General features: G+C 34.3%; 1 protein-coding gene across 1 annotated transcript; it reads left to right on the top strand.

Moving 5' to 3' along the window:
- Positions 1-24,579, top strand: LOC129579021 (dendritic arbor reduction protein 1). Its single transcript, XM_055468497.1, has 6 exons — positions 1-780; positions 19,064-19,692; positions 19,823-20,078; positions 20,293-20,605; positions 20,799-20,858; positions 23,750-24,579. Exons 1-6 carry the CDS (start codon positions 718-720, stop codon positions 23,935-23,937), a joined length of 1,509 nt encoding a protein of 502 aa, XP_055324472.1. The 5' UTR covers positions 1-717; the 3' UTR covers positions 23,938-24,579.
- The last annotated feature ends 33 nt before the right edge of the window (positions 24,580-24,612 follow it).

Below are 24,612 nucleotides of genomic sequence, written 5' to 3'. Positions count from 1 at the left end.
TATTTTATTTTGCCTTCGAATCATTGATTCCAAAATGCCAGTTAAATAAAGACGCTAATAAAATTCTATGTTTTCAATGAAACTATATAATTTAAACTTGTGTGGTTTTGACATGTTAACCGATAAAATGCCGCTAATATGCCATTCATGAGTGTTTATTAATATCCGAAACTGTTCAATTCTGTGATAACATTTCAATGCAATCGTACGGACTTTATTGGCTAACAGTGAAAGTTTAACATCGTCCTGACACATTTCACCAGCATAAATGATCATCGCCTTTGCTTTTAAATGTTGGCTAAACAAACGAAATCATGAACACTGGCCACTCAAATGCATTATCGTGAATCAAATACTAGTTAATAGAGTATCATTTCATGCACCATTGATAAATATCGAATAAAATGTAAACAAAAAAATCACATTCATTTTCTGTATGGTTCGCTTTTCGTTGATCGTTGCAATATTTACTGTTTTAGTCAGCCAGGAATATTTTGCACAGATTGCCAAATCTGTGTTACTTAAAAACAAAAACAAATGAAATCAAAGGAAAAAAGACCTGTATGTAATTTATAGAAAAAGAAAAAGAAGAATAAGAAAAATAAACGAAATACCACCAAAGTCACCGATATACCCCCGTTGCAGAATAGCAAAATAAAAAAAAACATACTAAAACTTCTTGTGTGAAACACTTCTTCTGTGCAAGATATCGTTCAAATGTATTATATGGATACAATAGGTGATCAAATTGTGCCATCAGCAAACTTTTGGGTAATGCAGGTATGTGTTGTATTGCTGTTACAATTAAAGTGTCAACCGTGTTTAAGTTATCAATGAAATGAGACCGGGACAGGGACAGGAACAGAGAGAAGAAAATAAATGTAACATCGAAGAACGATCAATGAACTGGTATGGTTTTTGATCTTGTTGTTGTTATTCTTTTTTTTTTGGACCGGCGAGGGCGCATTAAATTCGTATTTAAAACCATTTTCTGATACGAACTGAAATTATTATCTATTATTGCCATTCGATTAAACCATTGACTCTATAAATGTGTCCCGGCTTGTCTTGTCTCGTCTCGTCTCGTCGTTGTGTGTATCCTTGTGTCATCTACCTTCCTCTCCTCCTTCTTCTTCTTATTTCACTGTCTTTTTTCTTCGTTTTGATATTCATTCTGGCTGTTTCGGAGCTGTGTCGCTCTTTTACAACTCTTTCGTTTTCCATTCTTATGGAATTCTATATTCAAATTGATCTTGGCATACTGTTCACGTAGTCAAAATCAACAGCGGATATATATCGGCAGAATATATCCAATTTGAAATTGAAAAACCCAACATCAAATATCAAATTAAAGATAACTATAACTATAAAATGTAAATTAAACACGAAACATGACACCTTTAGGAGTTAAAAAGAGATGAAATGACACTTACTAATTTACAAACACATGAGATGTATCAAAAGAATGTATATGTATAAAAAAAAAAAATAAAAATAAAAAGACAACGACGACAACGACGAAGATGAAGAGAAAAAAAAAACAGTTTTTTTGGTATACAAATGTAACACAAGAGCATCGTAAATACACTAAAAAACTTTATGAGAGGCCCAAGATACTGCTCTACGTTCCACATTTCTTTCCTTCTTTTTTGTCACTCTTTTTTGTTGTTGTTGTGTCCATTTGTTTTGTCGTCTGTCCATTCAGCATCATCTCTTCCCAAATGTCGCTCTCTCCCTCTCGCGCTTATGTGTAAATAAAAAAGTGCGAAGAAATTAAAAGAAAAATATCGACGAAAAGCGTAGAAAAATAAATCGGTTTCAAGAGGAAAGACCAAATAAATTTTTATTTATCTGTTTTATTAATATTATTTGAGGAAACACAATGTACAATGTGGTTCTGGTTTGGTGGTCTTCAACGGCGATCAACACCAACAACAACAATAACAACGACAACTTGAAAAGAATAAAGTGCCAATGGAGTAGAAAAGACGATAGGAAGACAGATACAGAGAGGGACACAAAAAATAATGTCGCTGTTTGAGCTAGATAACGCGTTAGTCTTCTGCATTTCTATACACACACGAGGCTGATAAGCTTGGTGCTTGAATGAAGTCCAGCACAATAGTGACCACAAAACGTTGGGCGCGTGCGCACGCTTGCGCGCATGGTTAACTTGAATGCGAAATTTGCTTGAAAATCCGATTAATTTGGCCGAACGAATAGCCATCAATGAATTTCGTTTCAAAAATAAAATTCAATATCAGTCAATGGATGTGTATGCCTTTGTGTGTGTGTGTGTGCGCGCGTGCATGTATCTCAACATTGAGTACCTATTTAATTATCTAGCGTCTTGGATGTGGCAAAATGGGTTTTTATCAAGAGAAAACTCCAGCCTGAAGTTCAATTAACACACTTTTTAGCGAAAACGTGCTTAGGAAATCGTTGTGAATAATGTACTTTCATGAAATCTATTTATTGTTTTTTTTTTCAAATTAAAATGCACTGAAACTTATTTACCGTATGAAGAGGAGAAAAAAGACAAACGCGACAATTTATACAATCGGTCGCTGTAAAATGTTCATATTTTTTTTCTTCTTTTTTTCGTGTGTACGTCAGAGTTATTATCGCTGTTACATTGTCACCAAAGTATCAATATGCGGTTTATTATCGTTGAGTGTAAATAATCTTAGCGAGGAAAGCTTATATTTGCATTTTCATGCCATTCACAACGTGAAATCAACGCCATCAACCAATTAAATACGAATGGGCAATTTGGACACAACTTAATCGCAATCGCACTTTTGGCTTAATTCATGTACATTGGCTGCGAGAGATACTCTGGTTTAAAAAGTTGGATGTTATTTGCTTGTCTTTTCTCTTCTTACCTTTGCGGTTGATGAAGAACGGTGAGAAGCAGAACATGCGTCAAAAATATTCAACACACAAATTTTAGCACCGATCATAATCGTAACGACAAATACAATTCAAGAATCAAATTAGATTGGTTAGTGATTTCACAACTTGCGTTTTTTTTTCTGTATCGTTGAAAAATTTCTCTAAACACCAGGGTGTCCGGTATGGTTTGTCTCATTTTTGTGAAAGTTTTAGAGAGACTTTTTTCATTCGAGATTTATTTCGAAAATTGAAATGCACATTGTCACTGCATTTTCCTGTAGCACGCGTCACAACCCAAATGAAATCTAAAAAAATATTAGCTATCGACTTAATTGAATGCGAAACGATTAAATTCCCTTCGTTTTGGTTGATTCTTATGGTTTGCGAATCCGACGGTCGCTATCAACGACTCGCTGAATAATATTCACATTAATGGATGGATTAAACAACCACAAAAAAGTGAGCAAAAACCAATGAACACAAAACGTCCAATCATGAAGCATCATTTACCCAGTTAAAAATTGATTCATAAATCAATTTGGAAATGAATAATCGCTTTCGACAATTCTCGATTCATAATTTGATGTGCATTTTTAATAAGTAGGTAATATTTAACCATCAACTTGAAGCATATAGAGAGATTGAACATGTCCAAAGCTCCGTTATTACCAATTTAAAAAAGAGTATTTCAACTGCCTGGGAAGCGATAAGGTCGGCTAAAATTGATTTAAACTGTTGGTGGTAATTTTTTTTTGGTTAACTCAACATTATACCCTTTTCCCGTCGTCTGTTCCGTGCAAAGCGTTTGTTTTTTCTCTCTAGACGATGGGTGGAGTTTCGCATATATGAGCATTTTACAACATTGGATTCGTAGATAAGCGTGATTGTAGTAGTTTACCACTTATTTGTTCATGTAATTTTTTTCTCACAGTATTAAAACACATCTATTGTTTGTTGAACAATATTTACACACAAACACTTGAAATTTCATTTTAAACTTCGAAACAATTTATCATTGCATGCAATTTGGTAAGCATTTCCATATTGCATATCAAAACAGCACATTTCGAATATTTCGATTCATTCTTTGCAAACTTTTGGGGAGGAAAAAACTTGTTGGCAGTAAAACGACCTTGGATGAATGGATTTTTGATGGCAAGGAATTTTCCAACAGATTTGTACTGGGGCCAAACCCAATGGATTATGAATAGAAAGAAAAGAACATTTTAGCCAGAATTACGAAATTCATACGAAAATTACACTCATTTGTTCAAAGTTCGTCTTGCTCAAAAACTTCGTCAAATATGTCGTCAAAGTCAAACAGGCAACTCTATCAACCAAATAGCAAACAGTTTTGGGACATTTGTTTGCGTGCAAAAACAGGCGAAATCAAGTTATATTTCAAAGTTGCGATATCAATATGTGGCACACTGTTGCCAATTGTATTCGAATTCGGCAACAACGACACACATCTCACTCGAGAAATAGATTATATAGTAATAAATGAAGAAATTCCACAGATCGTCGTATAAATTTAGATAGAAACGATCACCGATCTATCTGATTGGAGTGAATTAGTTTGCTCCGAAATCTGTCAATTTACACCATAGACGGCTTATAATAGCGCTTTATCTTACGAATCAAATGGAAGAAGGAGAAATAAACCATCCAAACACAACGTATTCGCCGCATATTATTCACGCCTCTGAATTACAACATATCGTTTTATGCTTGTAAATTTGGGAGTTATGTTGAAACAAGAACATCATCAGATCACAACGTATCAATGCTATGCATAGACAAACAACCAGAAACGAAGAGAATGGAGAGTGTGAGAATAAAAACAAAGAGAGACTGAGAGAGAGAGAGAGAGAGAGAGAGAGAGAGAGAGAAAGATGGAAAACGGCGATTGACAGTGGAAATTTATGTTGATCGTTGTTAATTGGGGTTACGTTTATTAAATGTTCAGTGAGCATGAAAAAGACCGTTTAACCAAGCAAAAATTATATTTCCGGTGATAGTTGGAGACAAATATACGGTATTTATAGTTGAAAATTGTTCTCTGGCCATTCTCTTCAATATGCGCTTGCTCGGCTCGACTCGGCTCGTTCGTTCGCTCGCTCAATTTGCATCATAGTACGCATTGTTTTCTGGAATGACTTTTTGATCGAGTGGGCAATATACAAATAAAATTTATTCGATCGATTGGCATGCTTTGTTGAGAATTGTTGGAGTGGTTCTTTTATCATGTGTAACAATGTTTTCCCCTTTTTTTAAAAAAAAATTGAAAAAAAACATATTTCAAGATGCTTTCGCCGTAAACAGCTCAACTAGATATATTACCGTGTTTATAAAATGCATACATTTATATCATGTGAACTCGAAATATTTGTTCATCAAGCCGAAAATCAATTTTAATTTGAAATTATTTATATGTATATCGCGTTCGTTTCTTGTTTGTTTATCCACTTCATGACTTCACAAGACGAAGACAAAGGATATCGGAATTACGTTCAAATTTTTTCGAAAACTTGTTTCGATTAATATTTTCTTATGCATCCCCGTCCTGCTCCCATAATTTTTGTTCATTGTGACAATTTCAAACGAACAACAATGACATTGTCAAAACAAAATATTGACGTTGGTTTATTCAGTGAATATTTTATAAGAATGTGTCAAGAGAATGTCGTCCAGTGTTAATAACAATCCATTGTAATTAATATGATTCCAATTAGACACATATAAACATACCGGCAACAACATGTACATGTACTGCCCTATGAATAATGTGCAAGGAAGTAATAGTAGTAATCGATATGGATTTTTCGACGTACATCATATTTCTGGTTCACGTATTTTCTCCTTTTTTTATGCTTCTTCGCATTCTTTTCGCAAATATTTCGTTCGGAAGATCATAAGAAACATCTCCTTTTGATTTGGTCTAGCAACAGAAGTTACATTTCATATGCAGAACAGTAAAGAAAAAGGGAACTATTTTTTTTAATGAGCATTTTAGTTTAGTTAATTAGCATTAATTATCAATTCATTACAATACTTATGGTGACACCTCATTACATCCCTATGCTTCTGCAAAATCGTTTAATACAATTTGCAAAGTTGTTTCAATCAAAACAGCAACGACTAAGCATTGGTTTCTGTTTGAACTAACGAAATTCACTGAAGTAATTCGTTTTGTGTATTTTGTTTTTCCTTGTAATTGAAAAGTTGCGTATTTGGCGCAGACAGACCATGCTCTGAACAACGTTTCACTAATATTGAAATATTTCAAGCTTTTACGAGGTAAATCATCATGTCAATTGGTTTAAACTCTTTCATATATACATCTATACATTTTTGAGGCTAAATTCCATAATTTGCTTTTTTGTCGTTGTTATTTCGTTTGCATTTTGTATCCCCCTAATCATTTAATACTTAAGTCAAACTTAATTTTATGTGTTCGAAAAACCACTGCAAGTATGAAAGACATTACATCCGAAAAAAAAAAAAATGAATGTAAAAATATTCCAATCGAATGCAAAGAGCGAAATTATGCCAAGCAATAATATTATATCTACATGTAAATTACCTTAGAGAAACGACAGAAATCAAGTCATTGGAATGTCGTAAATTCATTTGTTCAATTAAAATAATTAGCAAATATATCATCTTAACAATATTTTACCACGCGATTTCGTTTTAAAAGTGCTCATTTCTTATTTTAATCTTTCATTTTCTCGCTCCTCTAATGGCTGGACCTGAATGTATGAGCACTGCACTGTGTGTCTATGTGATCGTGTTTTTTCTATTATTTTTCATTATATTTCGATTTGAAATAGCGAAGCAAGCACGCAGACCATTTTTGTAATGCTGGTTTCAGTGAGTGTCGAGCGAGTATGTGTGTGTGGTGTGTGTATAGCTGACACAATGCGCGGAGCCAAACTAAACGAAATTGAACACAACCGAACTGCACTGAGCCAACAGAAAATTTACTCTGTATATTTGCGCATTTGTGCAATTTGGTTAGCCAAATACACCAAGAATATATATGTATATTACTGCTGACTCTTTTTTTCCTCCTGTGTGTACTGTTGTCGTTGTTGTTACAATGCCATTTAAAATCTATTAATCAGATCGCGGAACATTAATTCATTCCTAGATTTCATAATCAGATCCATAGGAGCGAAAAAGAAGGAAGTGGGGCAGAGAGCCAATATTCAGTCCAAAATTTTTTTTGTTGCGCTTTGTGTTAATCCATTGCGTGTAATTGAAAACAAAATGATCTCAAGCAGTGTCTTGAGCGGCAATTTAAACTGTGTGACTTGTGCCTTGTTGTCCGAAAGAAGGAATGAAAAAAAAATCGGAGTGGATACACACAGAACGCGTTCTAACATTGCATTTCAACTCCTAAGGCTTGTCTCGAATTTCGTGAAAATGAACTGTTATGACCCACACGTAAGGAAGAAAAAAATTCTTATTATATTTATCTAAATGTATGTATATTATTATTGCAACTCACACGTCATCTGCTGCACCAGTGGATAGACGAGAAAACAAACGATCAAATATTAGGAATACCATGATTATATCGGATCAATGATAGCACCATGAATCTCTCTCTCTCTCTCTCCCTCTCCCCTGGAAATATATCTATCGATATCTTGACGGAAAGTTTACATGTTTGCCAATCAATATTTGAACTTGTTGTCTGCTTACAGCAGACATGTTGAATTTTCAATCACACTTTCTTGTGCACGTCGTATTCATTGTGACTCACACCCGTCGTCAGACTCAATTCACTTGCTCAGCAACAACAACCGCGAAAATCGGCGACGACAACAACGAAAAATGGCCCGCGTAAAAAAGTCACTTTTTCAGAATAAACGTGGAAGTTATGGAAATTTATGATAAATTTGATTAAAATTTTCAATAATTTATAATATTTTATGTTGTTTCTCCTGATCACAAATGGTGCAAAAATATGCCTACTTGTGTATTTCAATCATAAACGTCAAATGTAATTTGATTGAAGAAACACTTTGGAGGCGGATGTCAGTTCGTAATAATCTAAATATTAGCGAAATGAGAAGAATCTATGACGTTTAACTGAAAACTTACAAAAGGCTGAACGATACGAAAAAAAAAATAATATTCCGTCTCTCAATTAAACGGCTTTAGTGTATAAATATTGTAATTAATCATTTATGTGAGACTTTATTTTGTCATCATTTGAATTAGATGAAGATTTGAAGTCAAAAAGATATGATTAATTACACGCAGTTTATTACACTTTGAAACAAAAAACACAAAGGCGCACGTCTCTTTTTTCATCGTTGTCTTCCTTCAACTGCACAAAACACTGAATGCAATAATTATTTTTTTTTCTCTCAGCGATGGCGATATAACCATCTAATTGGTTAATTCGAAATTATTACTATTTGTATTTTGTCTTGTTTGGCGTCGTGGGTTTGATGTATTATTCGGAATTGTTGAAACCATTTTATTAGTTATATGAGTCATTCCATAGGAAATTATACACTCAACTTTTGAACGTAAATAAAAATATTGTGAAATATTGAAACGAAAAACAAAAACGTTATGAATCACGTTAGTTGAATAATAAAACAATAAGTACCGCAAACAAAAATCGGCCGAAATATACATTTAACAATTCAAATGCGCGTTTGGATTATGAAATCGGTATAGAGATTGTCTGCGCCCGGCAATATTGTACTATGACCTGATCTGTGGTGTATAATTTCAATAATTCTATTTGGAATGCCACGAAAAAAATATGCGTGTGAATATTGGCCGTAGGAGCAGAGAATATGTATGTCAAAAAAAAATATGGAAACATGTGCCACGGGAGGTGTAAACAAGCAGGGAAGCGTTATTCTGAGGGAAAAAAACTTTAGCTGAACACATGGCAGTCAAAAGGGCAACCCCTTTGACTTTGCACAAGATGATACTGAAACATTAGAGCGTGCTCGGTCACATTTTTTCACGGTGTTCTGTTTCATGTCATCGAAAGTGTGATGCTTGGTCGCAAATGGTTTTTATTTATTTCGGTTGAAATGAAATACCATTTCAGGGAAAATGAATAAATTGTAGCCATATCGTATCCCATTGACTCGCATTATTTTCATATCAACTTCAAATCAGGGTTTTCTTTTCTCTAAATTTTTCTAAATGGTGATTCAAATCCATGCACCAGACAAACAGTTTTGTTGTTGAAAATAGAATAATCAAATGATGATTCACTTTGAAAATAACATTCGATTAACTTTTGCCCTAAACCAATTACACGATTGTGTAGAGGTGATCAATTGACTTTTAATAGAAGCGCGTGGATTATCGAACTTAGGCCAAGCCATCTGGTGAAAAGATATATTTGAGTGCATTAGTTCGGTCTAAACGTTCACATTACACACAATTAGTTGGCTTAGATTCCGTGGTGCATGCTTATTAAGGGTATTCTTTTAGTGTTAATATTCGGTTGCGATTCCGAAGAGTTCAATTATCATGAGTCATTAAGCAGATGCGTTCAATGTGACCGAATGGATGATAGCAATAATGAAATAGAAGGGGCCGAGGGGATGTCGATGTATATAAAACACGTATTTAACACAAACATATGCGAATAACATTACCATTTTTATCATGGACATACCGGGGAAAATGGAAGAAGAAGAGAAAAAACGCGCACGACCAAATACTCGCCACACTATGGTTCATAATAAAACTTGGCTATTAATAAAAACAAAGAAGAATATATGTTAGGGAAGAAAATGGAGTGACTGCATAACACACAACATTCGCCACATTTTATGCAAATCGAAATCAACGCAACTTGAGTCAACTCAAATGAATAAGTGGAAATTTCTATCAAATTTTAGCTAATGGACAATTTGAATCTTCTTCTTTCGTCTATTTTTTTTTTTTTTTATTAATGTTGTATTATCATTGTGTTCGTATAAAAAATCGAACCTTATCACGCAATTTCATGCACGCAAATGAACGAATGTAACAAAGTAACGGGAGCAAAACAGAATACAGAACTATCTACAAATGGATAAAGGGCAGTTTACATGTTAAAACTATCATGTTTATTTCCGACTTAATTAAATGTATTTTTTTTTTTCGCCAAAAAAACGTGCGTGAAGCTTGATGACACCTTATATTAATGTAAGAGAAAATTTAAGGGAGACTTATTATCAGGTTTTTATTTTATTTTTCGTATTCATTTTCATTTCAAATGGTATGGCGCGGAGCAAAGTTCAAGTGATTTGCCTTCTCGTTATGTGGCCAAGCGATTTTCTTGCGGAACAGATGTGTATGCGGTGGCGTCATCTGAGCATCTACAATACCACACAATAAAACATGTTTGTTTTGTTATGGTTTCTACTGCCAGTATTTCAATATGAAATGTATTCAAACGAGTTTTTCTCCTTCTTCTTCTACACAATCAAATGAATATGAATTGTTTGAATATGAAATTCTTTCTGAACATGCATGAAATTTGATTTCACTTTTGTTTACGTCAGAATGTCGGAAATTGTCAAAAACTTGAAAATGTTCCGTTTCCTATACGTATTGAAAGCCGTATACAATCTTTGACATTACAAAAAGCGCGATAAATGCGGTACATACTGCGCGAAAACGTTGATATCGGCTAGAACGTTTATCAATAGTGTGTTTCAACCACTTCTCTTAACGTTGTTGTCACTCAACGATATGAAATCTAAATATATATATTCCAATCTATAAAAAAAAAGTCGTGATCGCAACTTTTGTGAAAAATATCATCGTCGTCGTTGACTTTTTCGCTTCGGCCATTACTTTGTGTTCATTGAGTTTTTGACAGGCTTTGTTACGACTGAACCTGTGTTTGGCCTGTATGTTCTTGTTGTCACATACGAAGTTTCGTACACATCGCTCAGATGATCAACGTCAAATATTGTCCTTTCTCCATCGACACCGTGCTCAAAAACAATGGCATTGGCGTTGGTGTTCGAGTAAACGTGCAATTCAATCCAATTTTGACCGTATCCCAAATGAAAGTACCCGATTAAATTGCGCACACTTTTCTCACTCTAGAAAGAAAGAAAAACGTAATTTCGTCGTATTTTGACATATCGCTAAAAAGGTGCCCATCATCACTATATATCTGATGATTCATTCATTCACTCTCTATTGACTTATGTTAATTTTACCGTAATACAAATATTTTCTCATCAATTTAGATGTTATTTTTACAGCACGTTCCTATCGAATCATTTTATATGGTAATTGATGTGCTGGTAAAGTGATGTTGACGAAATTGCGTTTGACTACAAATAATGTCTGTGAAATGGCCGAAGCGTGTTCGACATAATGCTACATGTGACGCGTGAAACCTTTTCCTCTTTCACGTTTTCTTCACATACGTATTTATTTACTATTTATGCCTTCATTTTTTTTCTCTCTCTCTTTCTCTCTCTCTCTAGCCCATTCGTTCCCCATTCTCTCTTGCTCCCTCTCTTATTATGGGTTTTCATAGCTAAGTGGTTTTTTGTTACATTTTCCTAAACTTTATTTATTAATTTAATTTGTTTGCGTTATTTCTATTTATTCTATTCACGGTTATTCGCTCCTTTTGCCTAGACACGCTCTCAGCGCATTGCATTTGCTTGCTAGATGTAAACGACGTTTCGATCGCACTTTGGCACTTTGCTATGATTCGGTTCCTCTCCTCGTGTTTTTTTTTGGCAAAACATCACCGCGATCGTTTTTATGAAAACGAGACGGTATTTTTCTCCTATGACAGATAATAATCGAGACATTGAGCATATTTTCGAGTCGGATCGTTTACCATTAATTTTGGAAAATGTAGTTGATGTTTAAGCGCTAGATTTTTTTAAGACATATTAAATGCATGTCATTATGAGAAAAAAAAAACGTCGTTCGGATTGAATGCAACATTTTCTCATACATCATTTATGATGTGATGTTTTAGTGAGGGCTGCCGTAATATTTGCTCTTCCCATCGAATCGACCCAAGTCGAACGAGCGGTCGAGAGAGAGAGAGAGAGAGAGCGTTAAAAGTGAATCATTTAGAAAAGCCAACATTCTTCTTATGCTAACAAAAATATTATCACGCGATTATTATCAAAATGAGTCGATTAAATGATTAGAAAAGAATGTGAACAGTGACACGCGCCTTGTAATGCATCGGAATACATTAGCCAATGCAAACAAATATGCAGTGAAAACATCCTAAAACTATGCAACTTTTCGACGTTTCAATTTTAACACATGTACTGGCGTCAAACAACAGATTGCAAACTCGCATTTCACTTCGTGTGTGCGTATGTTTTTACAGCTATCAAAATACACGGAATATTTGTGCGCCGTTGTGAAATATATTGTGCGTAATTTAATGTGATTATGGCAGAAGTTTGCTCATTTCCATCGCTTTTTTCGGTTTTAATAAAGTTTATAAACATTAAACTTCAAAGATGCGAACCACAATCAAATACTGTGCTCATTTTCGGATCATCACACTTTCATCAGAAATATTTAAAACGACGGAAGAGAGAGAGGAGGAGGGAGAGGAAAAAACTGTGCTCCTTTTCCACTTGACTCGCGTGAAGAACGCATGCTGCTCTTTTGCCCATCAATTTGGTACAGAATATAGTCATTTTTTTTTCTGCAAAGCCTAACTCATTTTTTGTTTCACTTACGGCCACATGATTTGTGTTTTATTATCGCGAACATAAACGGTGAAATGGAAAAAGCATTGTCATTTAATATTGAAGCGCGCAGAAACGTTTAACAATAAAAATGTAAATGTGCAACGTACGTGTAAAATTTCTGTGAGTGGCAAACTTTCAACAAAACGAAAATAAAATACCGCAACTACAAAACAACGACACAGAAAAATATTTATATATATATATATATTATCGAACTGTATAACAACCACAACTCCGTGTATTTTAATAGTTTAGTGGTCAGTGAACCTTGAAATAAAATACATTGTTTCTGTGACGGTTTGGTTGTTTGTTTTTGTTAGTCCCATTTCATTCTTCACAATTTGTCATTTTCCAAAGAAACTCGAAGATTTTCTGGGAAGAGAAAATATTTTACTGGCCACAAGAGACATTTGAATTGAAGAAAGGAAAAGAAGAGGAAATCTTTGGCCAGATGAAGAAAAAATTATGCGAAAGTTGCTTTGCTTTACAGAGCTGAAGATGTGTTTACATTTTGAATGTCTATTTTTTTTGACGAAATCCAAAGTCGATCATCAATTAATAGGAAGTCTAACCACAATCGTTTATTAGATCATAAAATGCAAAAAAGGGTGAATTTTCTACCATTTTAATTATGTTAATTTGAACAAACTGTATGTAACTATTGAGACCCTTTCGAAAATGTCTGTAAAACGATTTTCATGGGAATCGCACTTTCATGCATGAAAACGCATTCGTTTGTAATTTGTCTATGAAGTGCATGCATTCGAATTACACGGCGTTTTGCATCGATTGTAATCGATAATTTATTTAATGCGGGGAATTTGAATATCGTTAAAATAGCAAAACGTAGTAGAGAGGAAATGGAAATGAGTTCGAGGAATTGTGTGGAAAAATTTATCGTAAAAGCCATTCAACACTTTTCTAACGGTGATTGAAGTGGATCTTGAATTTGGAACTGAATTGAAAGGTTGGGACGAATTTTTGGAGCATCGATAACAAAATTGAGAAATTCGAAAATCCAGAAAGCTCAATCGCTTAAAGATTTCTTTATGCTTCAAAAAAGTTTATAAACTTTCAAAAGCCGATCTTTTTTTTTTTTCAAAAACCGATCATCATTTAATCCTGTTCCTGTTTAGTTCACTCTGTGAAATCAATGAATGGTTGGCGATTTAGCGGAGTTGCTATCGGTACACATTTCTTGAATCAATTAAAATTCAAAAATTTCGTGACAGTCAGTCGATTTTGGTCGATTGGTAGAAAGAATCAATTTCCCCTAGAGAGGAAGTGCGCACTATTACACACTCATTCAAGGCGAAAGAATGCAGAAAATGTGTGTATATTTGTTTATTTTCGAAAACCATTGATTCATTGTTTTTGTTTTGTCTCTTCACAATGAAACAGAAGATAATGTTTTATTTTTCGTTGTAATATTCTCAGCGGATGCACTCAATTAAAATGATTGCCTTTGTAGCAACAAATAAAAGGTTCATCAATTCCCCTTTTTTTTCGGTCAAATCTATTTGACTTGAATATGTGAGCTCATTGAATGATTTCCAATCAAATCCGCACGAACACACACACACACACACACGCATGAACTCTGACAAAAATAATTGTCCAAGCGATTTTTTGGAGTGCGAAATAGTCCATCGTGTGTAAATCATTTGAAAATTGGTAGAATACAAATCGACATCGCTGTGCAGTAATCGATTAACAAGCCGCATTGTATTCAATCCGCTTTCGTCATTTAGTAAAGAAATCATATTCAGATTTTCATTCATTTTAAAGTCTAGTTCACCTACATATTTGCCCCGAGGTTTATTCACTTAATACATAAATGAATTGATTTTCGAGCAAGAAAGAAGTTGAACAGAAAAAAAATTAAACACCACATCGAACCGATTCTATTAATATTTAGTTGTTTTTTTCTCTTTGTTCATTGTATTGCTTCACACCATCGCGCGCGCGATGACAACGCATTTCAAATGAAAATTCGAAAATTCGAAGACAACGTTTCAGTCAAATGCAGCCAACATATATCCGATTCCAAGTATGAAAGGAGAGAGAGAGAGAGAGAGAGAAGAAAAAAAGAGCACAAACTTATTCCGAAAATCAATTAGTACATCTCGCAACAAACACACATTTTTCTCTCGTTTCATTATTATTTATGCATTCATGCATTTGTTTAGTGTGTTATTTTGAGTTAACTGTCATAAAATTATATGGAATTAACAATGCGGTGATGGAACGTATTTTTCATGACGATGCCGTTTATAAATGTTAAATAGTAATTTAATAAGTGTAAATATGTATGAATGTGCGAGAAAATGAGCATAGCATTTTGACGAATGTGTGCAAGCAACTCCACCCACCTATTGTGCTGTGCTGTGCTGTGCCGTGGATTGTTTAATAAAACTTTTGAGGTGAAATGAAGATGCTACATTTCAGCCAACCGATTGGATCTCCTGATTTGATTCAACATTGATTCTCTCGACACTTTCGCGATTTTGGGATTGTCGTCGCTAAAACTCACGTGTAAAAATCGCGTATTTTATCGTTCCATCGCGACGGCGGCCGGCGGTGATGGTTTGTTGTGAAGCGGAACAAAAACCATAATGGCATCAAATGAAAATATAACCAAAAATTCAAACAAATTAAAAATGGATAATTCGTTCGGTTCATCTCGTCTCATCCTCACAAAACCAATAAAAGCAACAATGCTTTGAAAATAAAACACAATTCGCAATAATTCACAAATATTTGCGAATATTCGCATGGCATTTAATCTCTTTACGATTCTATGGCCATTTCATTTTTGTTGCTTTTTTTTTATTTGATTCAAAAGTTTGCAACATAGTATAGAAGCTATGAAATCCACGCATTAAATTCAGAATGGCTAAACACACAGTGATTTTATATGATGAAATAGGTAACTAGAGAGAAAAATATTCAATTTGTGCGCGTGAGAGAGGGAATAAAATAGGTTTAATCGAGCGACCAGATAAACATATATGGCATTTATTCCAAAGCTTATCGTGTTGAAAAGTTTGTGGCGAGCAAAATGGAATTGAATGCGAATTACAATGTCAACGACCGCAATAAAAAAAATTAATAAAACGATATGTACTTTCCAATTCTAAGTGCTGATTTCGTCGCCGTTGTTGCAACCTTCTCATTTTGTCGTTTTTGTCTGTTGCTTCGCGCGCACACACGGATTGGCACTTTTTCGCATACAAATGATGAGAAAAGTATAAACAAGTTGAAACAAAACAAAAATATGATGAAAGATGTTCGAATTGGTTTCGCTTGAAACTAAGAGGAAAAACGAAAAATAAATTCTATCGTCCACAGTGTGTGGCATGAAAAAATTTCGCTTCACATCGCGCACAAATCTCGTTGGAAAAGTTTGAATTATGATTATAATACGGTTTTGGAATTGTTTTCATTTTGTACCCAATCTAGTATGAATTGAGCTGGATTGTACGATTTGATTAATTGAATTTATCTGAGCGGTGTGTTGTGTCGTTTGGTATTTGGATCTTTAATATCTTTGTGTGATTTTTCTCTCTTTTTTTCTCTCGTCTCATTTGTATGGTGCTCTTTAGCAAGTTTCGCAGAGCGCGAGCCAAAGTCTGGTTGGAAGTACCAACATAGACGATATGTATGCGAAGAGAGAGAGAAATAAAAGAGAAAAAAAAAGACAAAACCATAAACACATACCATTTAATTACATTACACGATATAATCTCCGAGTCGAAATAGAAGAACTGTAGGAATGCCAACGACGGTGTTGTTGGTGCGCTGGTGTAGTTGTTTATTATTATTATTATTATTTTTTCTTTCGTTTTTGCATAACAGATGATGGCATTTTTCAATCAAAGTCCATAGGAACTCTTTCTCTTTGACTTTGCTAAACAAAAATGGTTTTGTTTCGTTGTTGTTCTTTTGTTATTGCTTCTTCGATTTGTTCAAGCATTAGCATAACTTTCAATTTGATTCTTATAAAACGGCCAAGAAAACACTTGGCAATTCAAAGTCAGACAGCTGATCGAGTGTAAGCAGTAATAAAATTGTTGAGATTATTTGATCTTATGTGCATAATAACTATATCTGTATATAATTTGAGACACGTTTTCGTTCAGTGTAAATAGGTGTTATTTGGGCATTTTTCCAATGATCGTATACAAAATGTATGCATGTATTCGTGTTTGCACGTATGAAAATGCTGCATAAATGTGCACAAACCGAGAGCTGAACTTACAAGATGGAGAGAATTGAGGTCACTGCAACGCTGTAATATTCGCCATATTCGTCAATTAAAAAGTCTTTTTCAAATTCATCAATTATCCACATTCTTGTGGATAGAGACCATCTATTGATATTTATCTGATATTGACTTCTTTCACCCTCATTAACATATTCGATGTGTTCTTTTTTTTCTTTCCTCGACATGGAACACAACGACGTTCACTTGCCGTACCACGAAGATAGCAATTTTGAAATGGCAGACTGTGTGCTGCTTGCGCACGCAGATCATTCCAGCCAAAGAATCGAAGAAGTGAGAAAGAAAGAGGAAGAGAGAGAGAGAGAGAGAGCGAACAACAAAATACAAGAAATAAATAAACGAATTTGATTGGCATTTTAACTTTCCTTGTAAATTCAATATGAATTTGTCAAATCACCGACGGTTGAAATGTCATTCTGATATCATACATCTAGACCGTATCGTTCGAATTCATTGACGAATATTTGACTTAGTCGGTTCAAATAACTCCCGCTTGACTCGATTCTATTTATTTCAAAGGGCATTGTAGGAAATTGAATGCGTTGATTGAATTTGCCTAAAGACACCATAGTCATGCATATAGTCTGAACTATTGAAGCAACGATGAAGATCAAACATTGAACACATGATCTCTTTTCTTCGAATTTTACCAAATATAGAGCACACAAAATCTGGCTTCCAAACACTTTGAAATTGTGAATGGCACATAACATTCGATCGGTGTTGTTGCCATTTCAATTTACCAATGTTGATAAAATATTCGGTTGTTGCGCAAAAGAAATATAGAAAAGTGACGATTTCTTTTTCGCACCGAAACCACGAAAACACAAATTATGATCGATTCGAAACAAAAGCGACTCAAATTCACAATGAATAAATTATTGGATTTTAAAATGCCAGGATCAAGTGTATTATTCTCTTCTCTCGCTCTCGTCCCACTAATATATTTTTGTTTGCTGACAAAAACTCACATTATATCATATCGTCAATTAGAAGACAAACACAAAATAAATAATGATAACGAATCCGAATGGCAACAGGAGAGAGAGAGAGTGAGAGAGAAAAAAACGAAAGAATCGAAAATTATTCGAAAAGATGGGTTCAAAGCAAAAGAAATATAAATAATTGATGTTGAGAAAAATATAGACTTTTCTTTTGGTTTAAGGCTCTTGCGGTGTTTTCTGTCACTTGGTCAGGAAGAAGACAAAATAAAGGGAAACAAGAGAGACTTATATAATTCATAGTCATCATGAGAATTACTCACGCTGTGTAAAATAAACCGCCTACCTGTTCCTTACTTATATGTTTATGTTTATGCTGCCTGCTCAATGGTATTATAATGCACAACAGCTAATCTGCTGAATTTGTGTGTGAGTGTATAAGATTGAATGAAAGCATACATATATAGCTCATTTCCATATGCATATATTCTATTGTGTATTAACATCTTAAATTCGAACAATGCATGCATATGAAAAACACTAAATTATGATTTTGAGTTTATTCATGCATGAGTATATTGTTTACTCTCTCTTTCTTTTTCGTCGTTTTTGCTGTTGCTGTTGTTGTTGGCCGTCGATTAGGATGCTCGTCGATTCAACAACATATGAATGGTTTGGAGCGAAAATGTAATGAAGAAAAGTTGAGCGGAAAAATGTCAAATGAAAAGGGATAGCTATATAGTTCACTAGAGTTTACTATATAGCTATCCCTTTTCCGCTCAACTTTTCTGTATTACATTTTCGCTCTAAAACATTCATATGATGCTCATGTTGTTGATTCTTGAATTAAGCCAAACTTTGTGTTAAAGATTTACTTTGAGATTGAAATTCGAAGTATTATGTGGCATTACCACTCTTCGTTTTTTTTTTTCTTTCTCAAAATCAGAAACAATTAATTTGATGCTTGAATCTCTTATAAAAGTTGATACAAACATATGTAAAGAGGAATCAAAGTTCACAGCCATGATGAAAAGTATCAGGAAAAAATCTTCTTCTTACCTCTTGTCGGAATATTACGTCCCAGAAAAAACAACATCAGTTCAATCCTGCATCCAAATGGATCAGCATTTCAAATACTTACACAGTAATCAATTTATTCTATGATCGCACATGAAAATTGACCAAACTCTTTTCTTTTTCTCTAATTTCAGTCTCCAGAACTTGAATATCGCCATGAACTTGTTGGCCGTCCCAATAAATCTGACTCCGATTTCAAAGTTGAGATTATCCCGCGTAACCAACAATTAATCACAAATGTATCATCACCGCGGCTGGGTCATTCGAGTAGTACCATTTATGACAGTTATGGCATCGATTGTAATTTTAGCAAAACCTATCCCGAAAATGATACGAATCCTTACAATTTGTTGACAAAATATGCGGCGGATTCGCCGATCGGTGCTAAAGTACACAAAGAATATATTTGTATGTCAAGTGCGTCAGAAGAATCATACATGCGACCACCGCTCTGGGAGGATATCACCAGTTCAATACAAAATATTGATCCGGAGAATGCGATAATGCTGGGCGGGGCGGTCGCAACACATGTCAAACTTGAAGCCAATGATGCTGATCAATACATTGAGAATTTGTCCACTGCCCCGCTGCTAAGTCCATTGGAAATAAAACCCGAACTGAAACCACCGCATGGTTCATCGCAAGTGTACGTTTCAATACCATCCAATTCATCGCATCATCATCATCAGACCCATCCAAATCATGGTGTGCAATCATCACATTCAATTTATTTAAATGGTATCATCTCCAATAGTTTAGGCAGGTAAGAATTTGCACAACATTTATCTCTGTTGTTCCACGTACTGTAACATAATAACAAAACAGTATTTCGATCAATTTTACTATGAAATGTATTCACTCAATGAAAAATCATTTTAACTTTTCACCCAAAGTGATGATAATAACAATAGCAACAATAACAACAATCATCAATCGACTTATAATCTTCTGTGTGGACCGACAACATCCAATAGCCATTTCGAACAAAGTCACTTCGATAATACACTAAATCAAAACGCAAATTTCAATGTTGCCGAATCAAATAATAGCTTATTGGCGATGCCAATGCATCAAAATATGCATCAACATACTCATACGCCGCATTATCATGTGCAACACAATGGAAATCACGTGTACTACAACTGGCAGGTTAGCACTTTTATTTTTCTCCGTATTGTGTCTAGTTTTATGTATTTTAATTTTTTATTGACAATTCACAAATAATTGTCTACAGTCTACATGTTTTCGATTGGATCACAATCGTAGTAAATCCACAAGTGGAAAATAACTTGAATTGTATCAAACCGTGAAACATTAGCATTCATTGATTGTTGTGATCTGTTTTTTTTTTCTATTTTGCCAGGAAACTCAAATACGAATAACACCACCACCTCCATACAATCATCAAAATAGTCAAGACAATCAGATCATATCGAATTCAAATTTGATGCAATCGTCCAAACCAAATTCTGATAATTCGCAAGGCCAAAACATCACCAATCTTCCCAATATTCCAAATAACATAAATAGTGGATCTAGTACAAACAACAGCAGACGAAGCATGAATCGTGTCGGTGGTAACACATCACTTACGGTTAAAAATGCGGTTATGCGGTACAATCGCAGAAATAATCCGGAATTGGAAAAGCGGCGAATTCATCATTGTGATTTTCTAGGTAAGCAATGAATTTGGTGCAAATAGTTTATCGGTTGGCCTCAAACCAAAGGAATTACGAATTTTTAGTCAATTTGTTCCGAAAACAAACAGAAATCGTCAGTTAGTTTTCTTGGTTTTTTTCTCTCCTAAAATCATCTACAATTAAATTAAATAGAATGGTGCTTCGAAGTAAAAGAATGCTTTCTTTTCAGGTTGCAACAAGGTTTACACAAAAAGTTCTCATTTGAAAGCACATCAGCGCATTCATACAGGTAAGCCGAGTTTCAGCGCAAATAGCCAAACGAACTTGAAACAAATAAGAGAACAAATATATATTATTTTCAACAACAACATTTCTGTTGAAAATACCTGCTCTTTGCCCAGTAATAATATTTATGCGATTGGCGCTCGTGCTTTCATTGGAAACAGTGGACGATTGCAATTCATTAGAGTGCCGTGTTATGTGCACAAGCACATTTCCACATAAACACAAGTGAATCGCAATAGCATCAACATTATACCTCAACTAATTGAATACATGATTTGCGTACACTCTAGCATTGTTCATGTTATGTGAAGATCGTCTATCTATGCAGCCAAACGTACAATGTTGTTACAGCAACGCGATCAAGTCTATAGGTGGTCAACCGTGTTGTCACTGTAAATTAGGAGATTTAAAAAAAAAATTAACCATTCACTTTGTACTTGAGAATAATAATGCGAAAGAAACGAAGTGATACAAAAACAACAGAGAAATGGTATGAAAAAGGCATATTTTTTTCTAAAGCGAACAAATCCCAAAGGAGATAGAATATGCGATAAACAAATCAAAATGCAAAAGATTATCGATGCATATTCGTCTCCGGAAGGAATCAAGCGCCGTACGAATAATCGAAAAGAATCAACGTCGATCCGCCGAAAAAAAAATATCAACGTTTACGTTCTGTTTGTTGTTCTTTTTGAAAAATTGGCTGAATGCAAAAAATTGGTGTATCTTCAGATTGTAATATATCATACGTATAGTTTTGCTTCTTTGTGTATGTGTGCCTGCTTGTTTTTTTTTTTTTTTAAATGAATGAGATACCGTCAAAATCTCAACCGTACGCGTTTTTACATCGAAGTCTCTGGAGATAAATATGTAGTCGAGCATTTCACATGGTGTATATGATGCACCGGATATGATGCACCTACGCCAAAAACTTTGAAAAATAAAGTGTACACAGGCTCTTTTATTGATGGCATGTCTTTATTGAGCCTCATTCAACTCATCAGCTGCCTTGCTCATATGTGTATTGTTCGATGTGGTGTGTGCTTACGGAGAAGACAGAGAAGAAAAAAAGTAACACCCGAACGATTTTAATGCCTTTCGTAGTTTGTAGAGGTAGAAGATGTAGAAAACTTAATAAACGTATGTCCCGCCTTAATTAAACATACACACCAAAACTTGGAATCCTGACAATTACGTTGATGATACTTTATCTGCATTACTTTTTTTTCTTCTCTTATTCGTCTAAATCGCTGCTCAATATCATTTGTATAGATAACCCTTTTTTTTGCTTGGATTTAACGATGTTTATTTACAAGTACATTCGCGTTTACAAAAACAATTTTGCTGCTCAATGCTGCAATATGATAAAAATGTTATTTCGTACGCTGATTCGCCCGATATCAGAGTGAACGATCGTAAAATAAAAGATATTTCAGTGGAAATTTCTGATTAAATAATGTCAATAATAATAATAATATAATTTTTTTTTCTGTTTGATGATGAATACATATTCAAAGATTACAGAAGTTGGAAATTTCCTCGAAAATTTTTAAGCCACACTAAGAAGCCGTTTATCATATTCGGTAGAATATAAAAAAATGAAAGCAAATTACAACGCTTAGTTTAGCACGTTTCGAAGAAATATTTTTCATAACTACGAAATGTAGCAAAAAAATTTAATGTCTTACTGACACAAAATGAACTTTTCCGTACCTTTGCCCATATTCGAATGAACTTTTGCAATGCTCACATACAATTTTGCGGATATTGTATTCCAAAAAGTGCGAACGATTTCACAGGGAAATGGTACATCTGATTTTTTGGCTGTCTTTTTTTAGTAAAATAGAATCTAATGGCCAGCAAGCCCGAAAGCGGTCAACGTAGAACAAACCATTTTGGAATTATGCAAATGAAAAAACTTGTTGAGAATCCATCTTCCATTGATATTCCCAAATTTTTCACCAATCACAATACCAATTCACACTTCCATACACAAAATTACGTTTAAGGCATTTTCCCTATTTTTACTACTGCACAATTGCGAAAAGCTAAAAAGTTGTGTGAATACAAATAAAATTGAAAACAGTAAAAATATATTGTCAAATGACACAGAACGCATGTATTTTACAATATGAAACTGTTTTATTTTATGAACCGGATGTAGCAAATGTTTTTTTTAAATAGATTCTTCTGATCATTAAGTTTGGTTTTCAAAAGAAAGTAACATACGCGAATAGAAAGACTTTTACCACAGTTTGCACGAAATGGTTGCGGTATAACATTTTAATTTTACTCAATATGTCCTCTGGTCATATATTGTGGCTAACGGTCATCCGCTTCGTTGTTCATTCTATTCTTCTTTTTTTTCAATACATTTGATTTTTACAGTTTGACATTAAATATCTATTTAATGTATTCCATATGAAAAGAGAGAGAATGACGCAAGATATACTTTTTTGTATGGTTCATCATTCATCAGTGAATTTAGTTGAAATGCTATAAACTTTATGAACCGTTGAGAATAGTTGCCAAAGCTTGTCAAAGTGTGTAGAAACAGGAACTTGAAGCCGACCAAAGAGAAACCTGTTGTATTCACGGCCAAAAAAAATTGAAATGAAACAAGAAAGACGAATTTATGTGCCATTTTTGCATATATACCTCATTGAAGTTTTACTTTCATTCCTGACAGTTTGTGTATTGCAGCTGATTTACCATGTTTTTAAATTCAAATCAGTCAGAACCAAGAAGAAATCGTAACTGCGATCATTATCAGAACTTCATTTGAAACGTTGTCGTTGCTAGTTTTATAGTATAGTTCGATCAAATTATATTTATTCGTAGATAAGATGTAATAATAAATTTAAAATTATTTCTCTGATTTGTTTCCTTTGAAAGGTGAGAAGCCGTACCAATGTCAGTGGACAGACTGTGAATGGCGTTTTGCACGTTCGGATGAATTGACAAGGCACTACCGAAAACATACCGGTGCTAAACCATTTAAATGCATCGTCTGCGAGCGTAGTTTTGCACGTTCAGATCATCTTGCTCTTCACATGAAAAGGCACTTGCCCAAAAACAAATGAAGAAACGAAGTATGCCAAGAACTCGTTTCTTCCATGTTTGTGACATCATCCATATTGAGATAGAGGCGACGGCGGAAGGAATGGGAAAAGCAGATAGAGAAAGAGAGAGAGCAAATATTGTTGTTACATATAGTTTTTTTTTAGATTTCAAACTACTATTGGTAAGGTACAGATAGAAGGCAATCTGTAGTCAAGTATATGTGAATTGGCAATTGTACTTAGACACTTTGCACGCGCCAAAACATTCGGTGACACTCGAAGCGTCGAGCACTTCTAGAGCATGAGCACTATATATCCCTTGACTTGATGCTGTTCCGGTGAGCCTCACATTGGCGTTAAAAAGATCTCAATCATAATGGCAATATGTTGTCGAATATCATAGTAAAGATCATATCCATAATAATTAGACAGTGTGGCGAAATTAAATTATTTTTTGGTGTAGAAACCAAATCGATTATGATGATTGTTCTTGTGGATTTCATAAGAAACTTTAGTAAGGCTTTTAAAATATTTAGATTTTGTCGACTGGCTATCTAGCCCATTTGTGAAACAAAAACAAATCACCGATTTCTGAATTTATCAAAATCAATGTTCACCGAGTTTTTCTTCAGCACCAAAAAAATGTTTTCAAACCCACACACACACACACACACACACACACACACACACACACAC

This window comes from Sitodiplosis mosellana, unplaced genomic scaffold (assembly GCF_009176505.1).
Source record: "Sitodiplosis mosellana isolate CC-2019 unplaced genomic scaffold, AAFC_SMos_1.0 Smas_scaffold_6226, whole genome shotgun sequence".
NCBI classification, from domain to species: Eukaryota; Metazoa; Arthropoda; class Insecta; order Diptera; family Cecidomyiidae; genus Sitodiplosis; species Sitodiplosis mosellana.
Note: the sequence above shows the minus strand (reverse complement) of the source record. Positions and strands in the feature narration are given on the sequence as shown.

Excerpts from the sequence above, each read along its gene's own strand:
- LOC129579021 (XM_055468497.1), top strand. The coding sequence starts at position 718 with ATGTATTATATGGATACAATAGGTGATCAAATTGTGCCATCAGCAAAC. Across the intron at positions 19,693-19,822 it reads ATCTCCAATAGTTTAGGCAG|TGATGATAATAACAATAGCA; the intron begins GTAAGAATTTGC and ends TTTCACCCAAAG. Across the intron at positions 20,606-20,798 it reads TCATCATTGTGATTTTCTAG|GTTGCAACAAGGTTTACACA; the intron begins GTAAGCAATGAA and ends CTTTCTTTTCAG.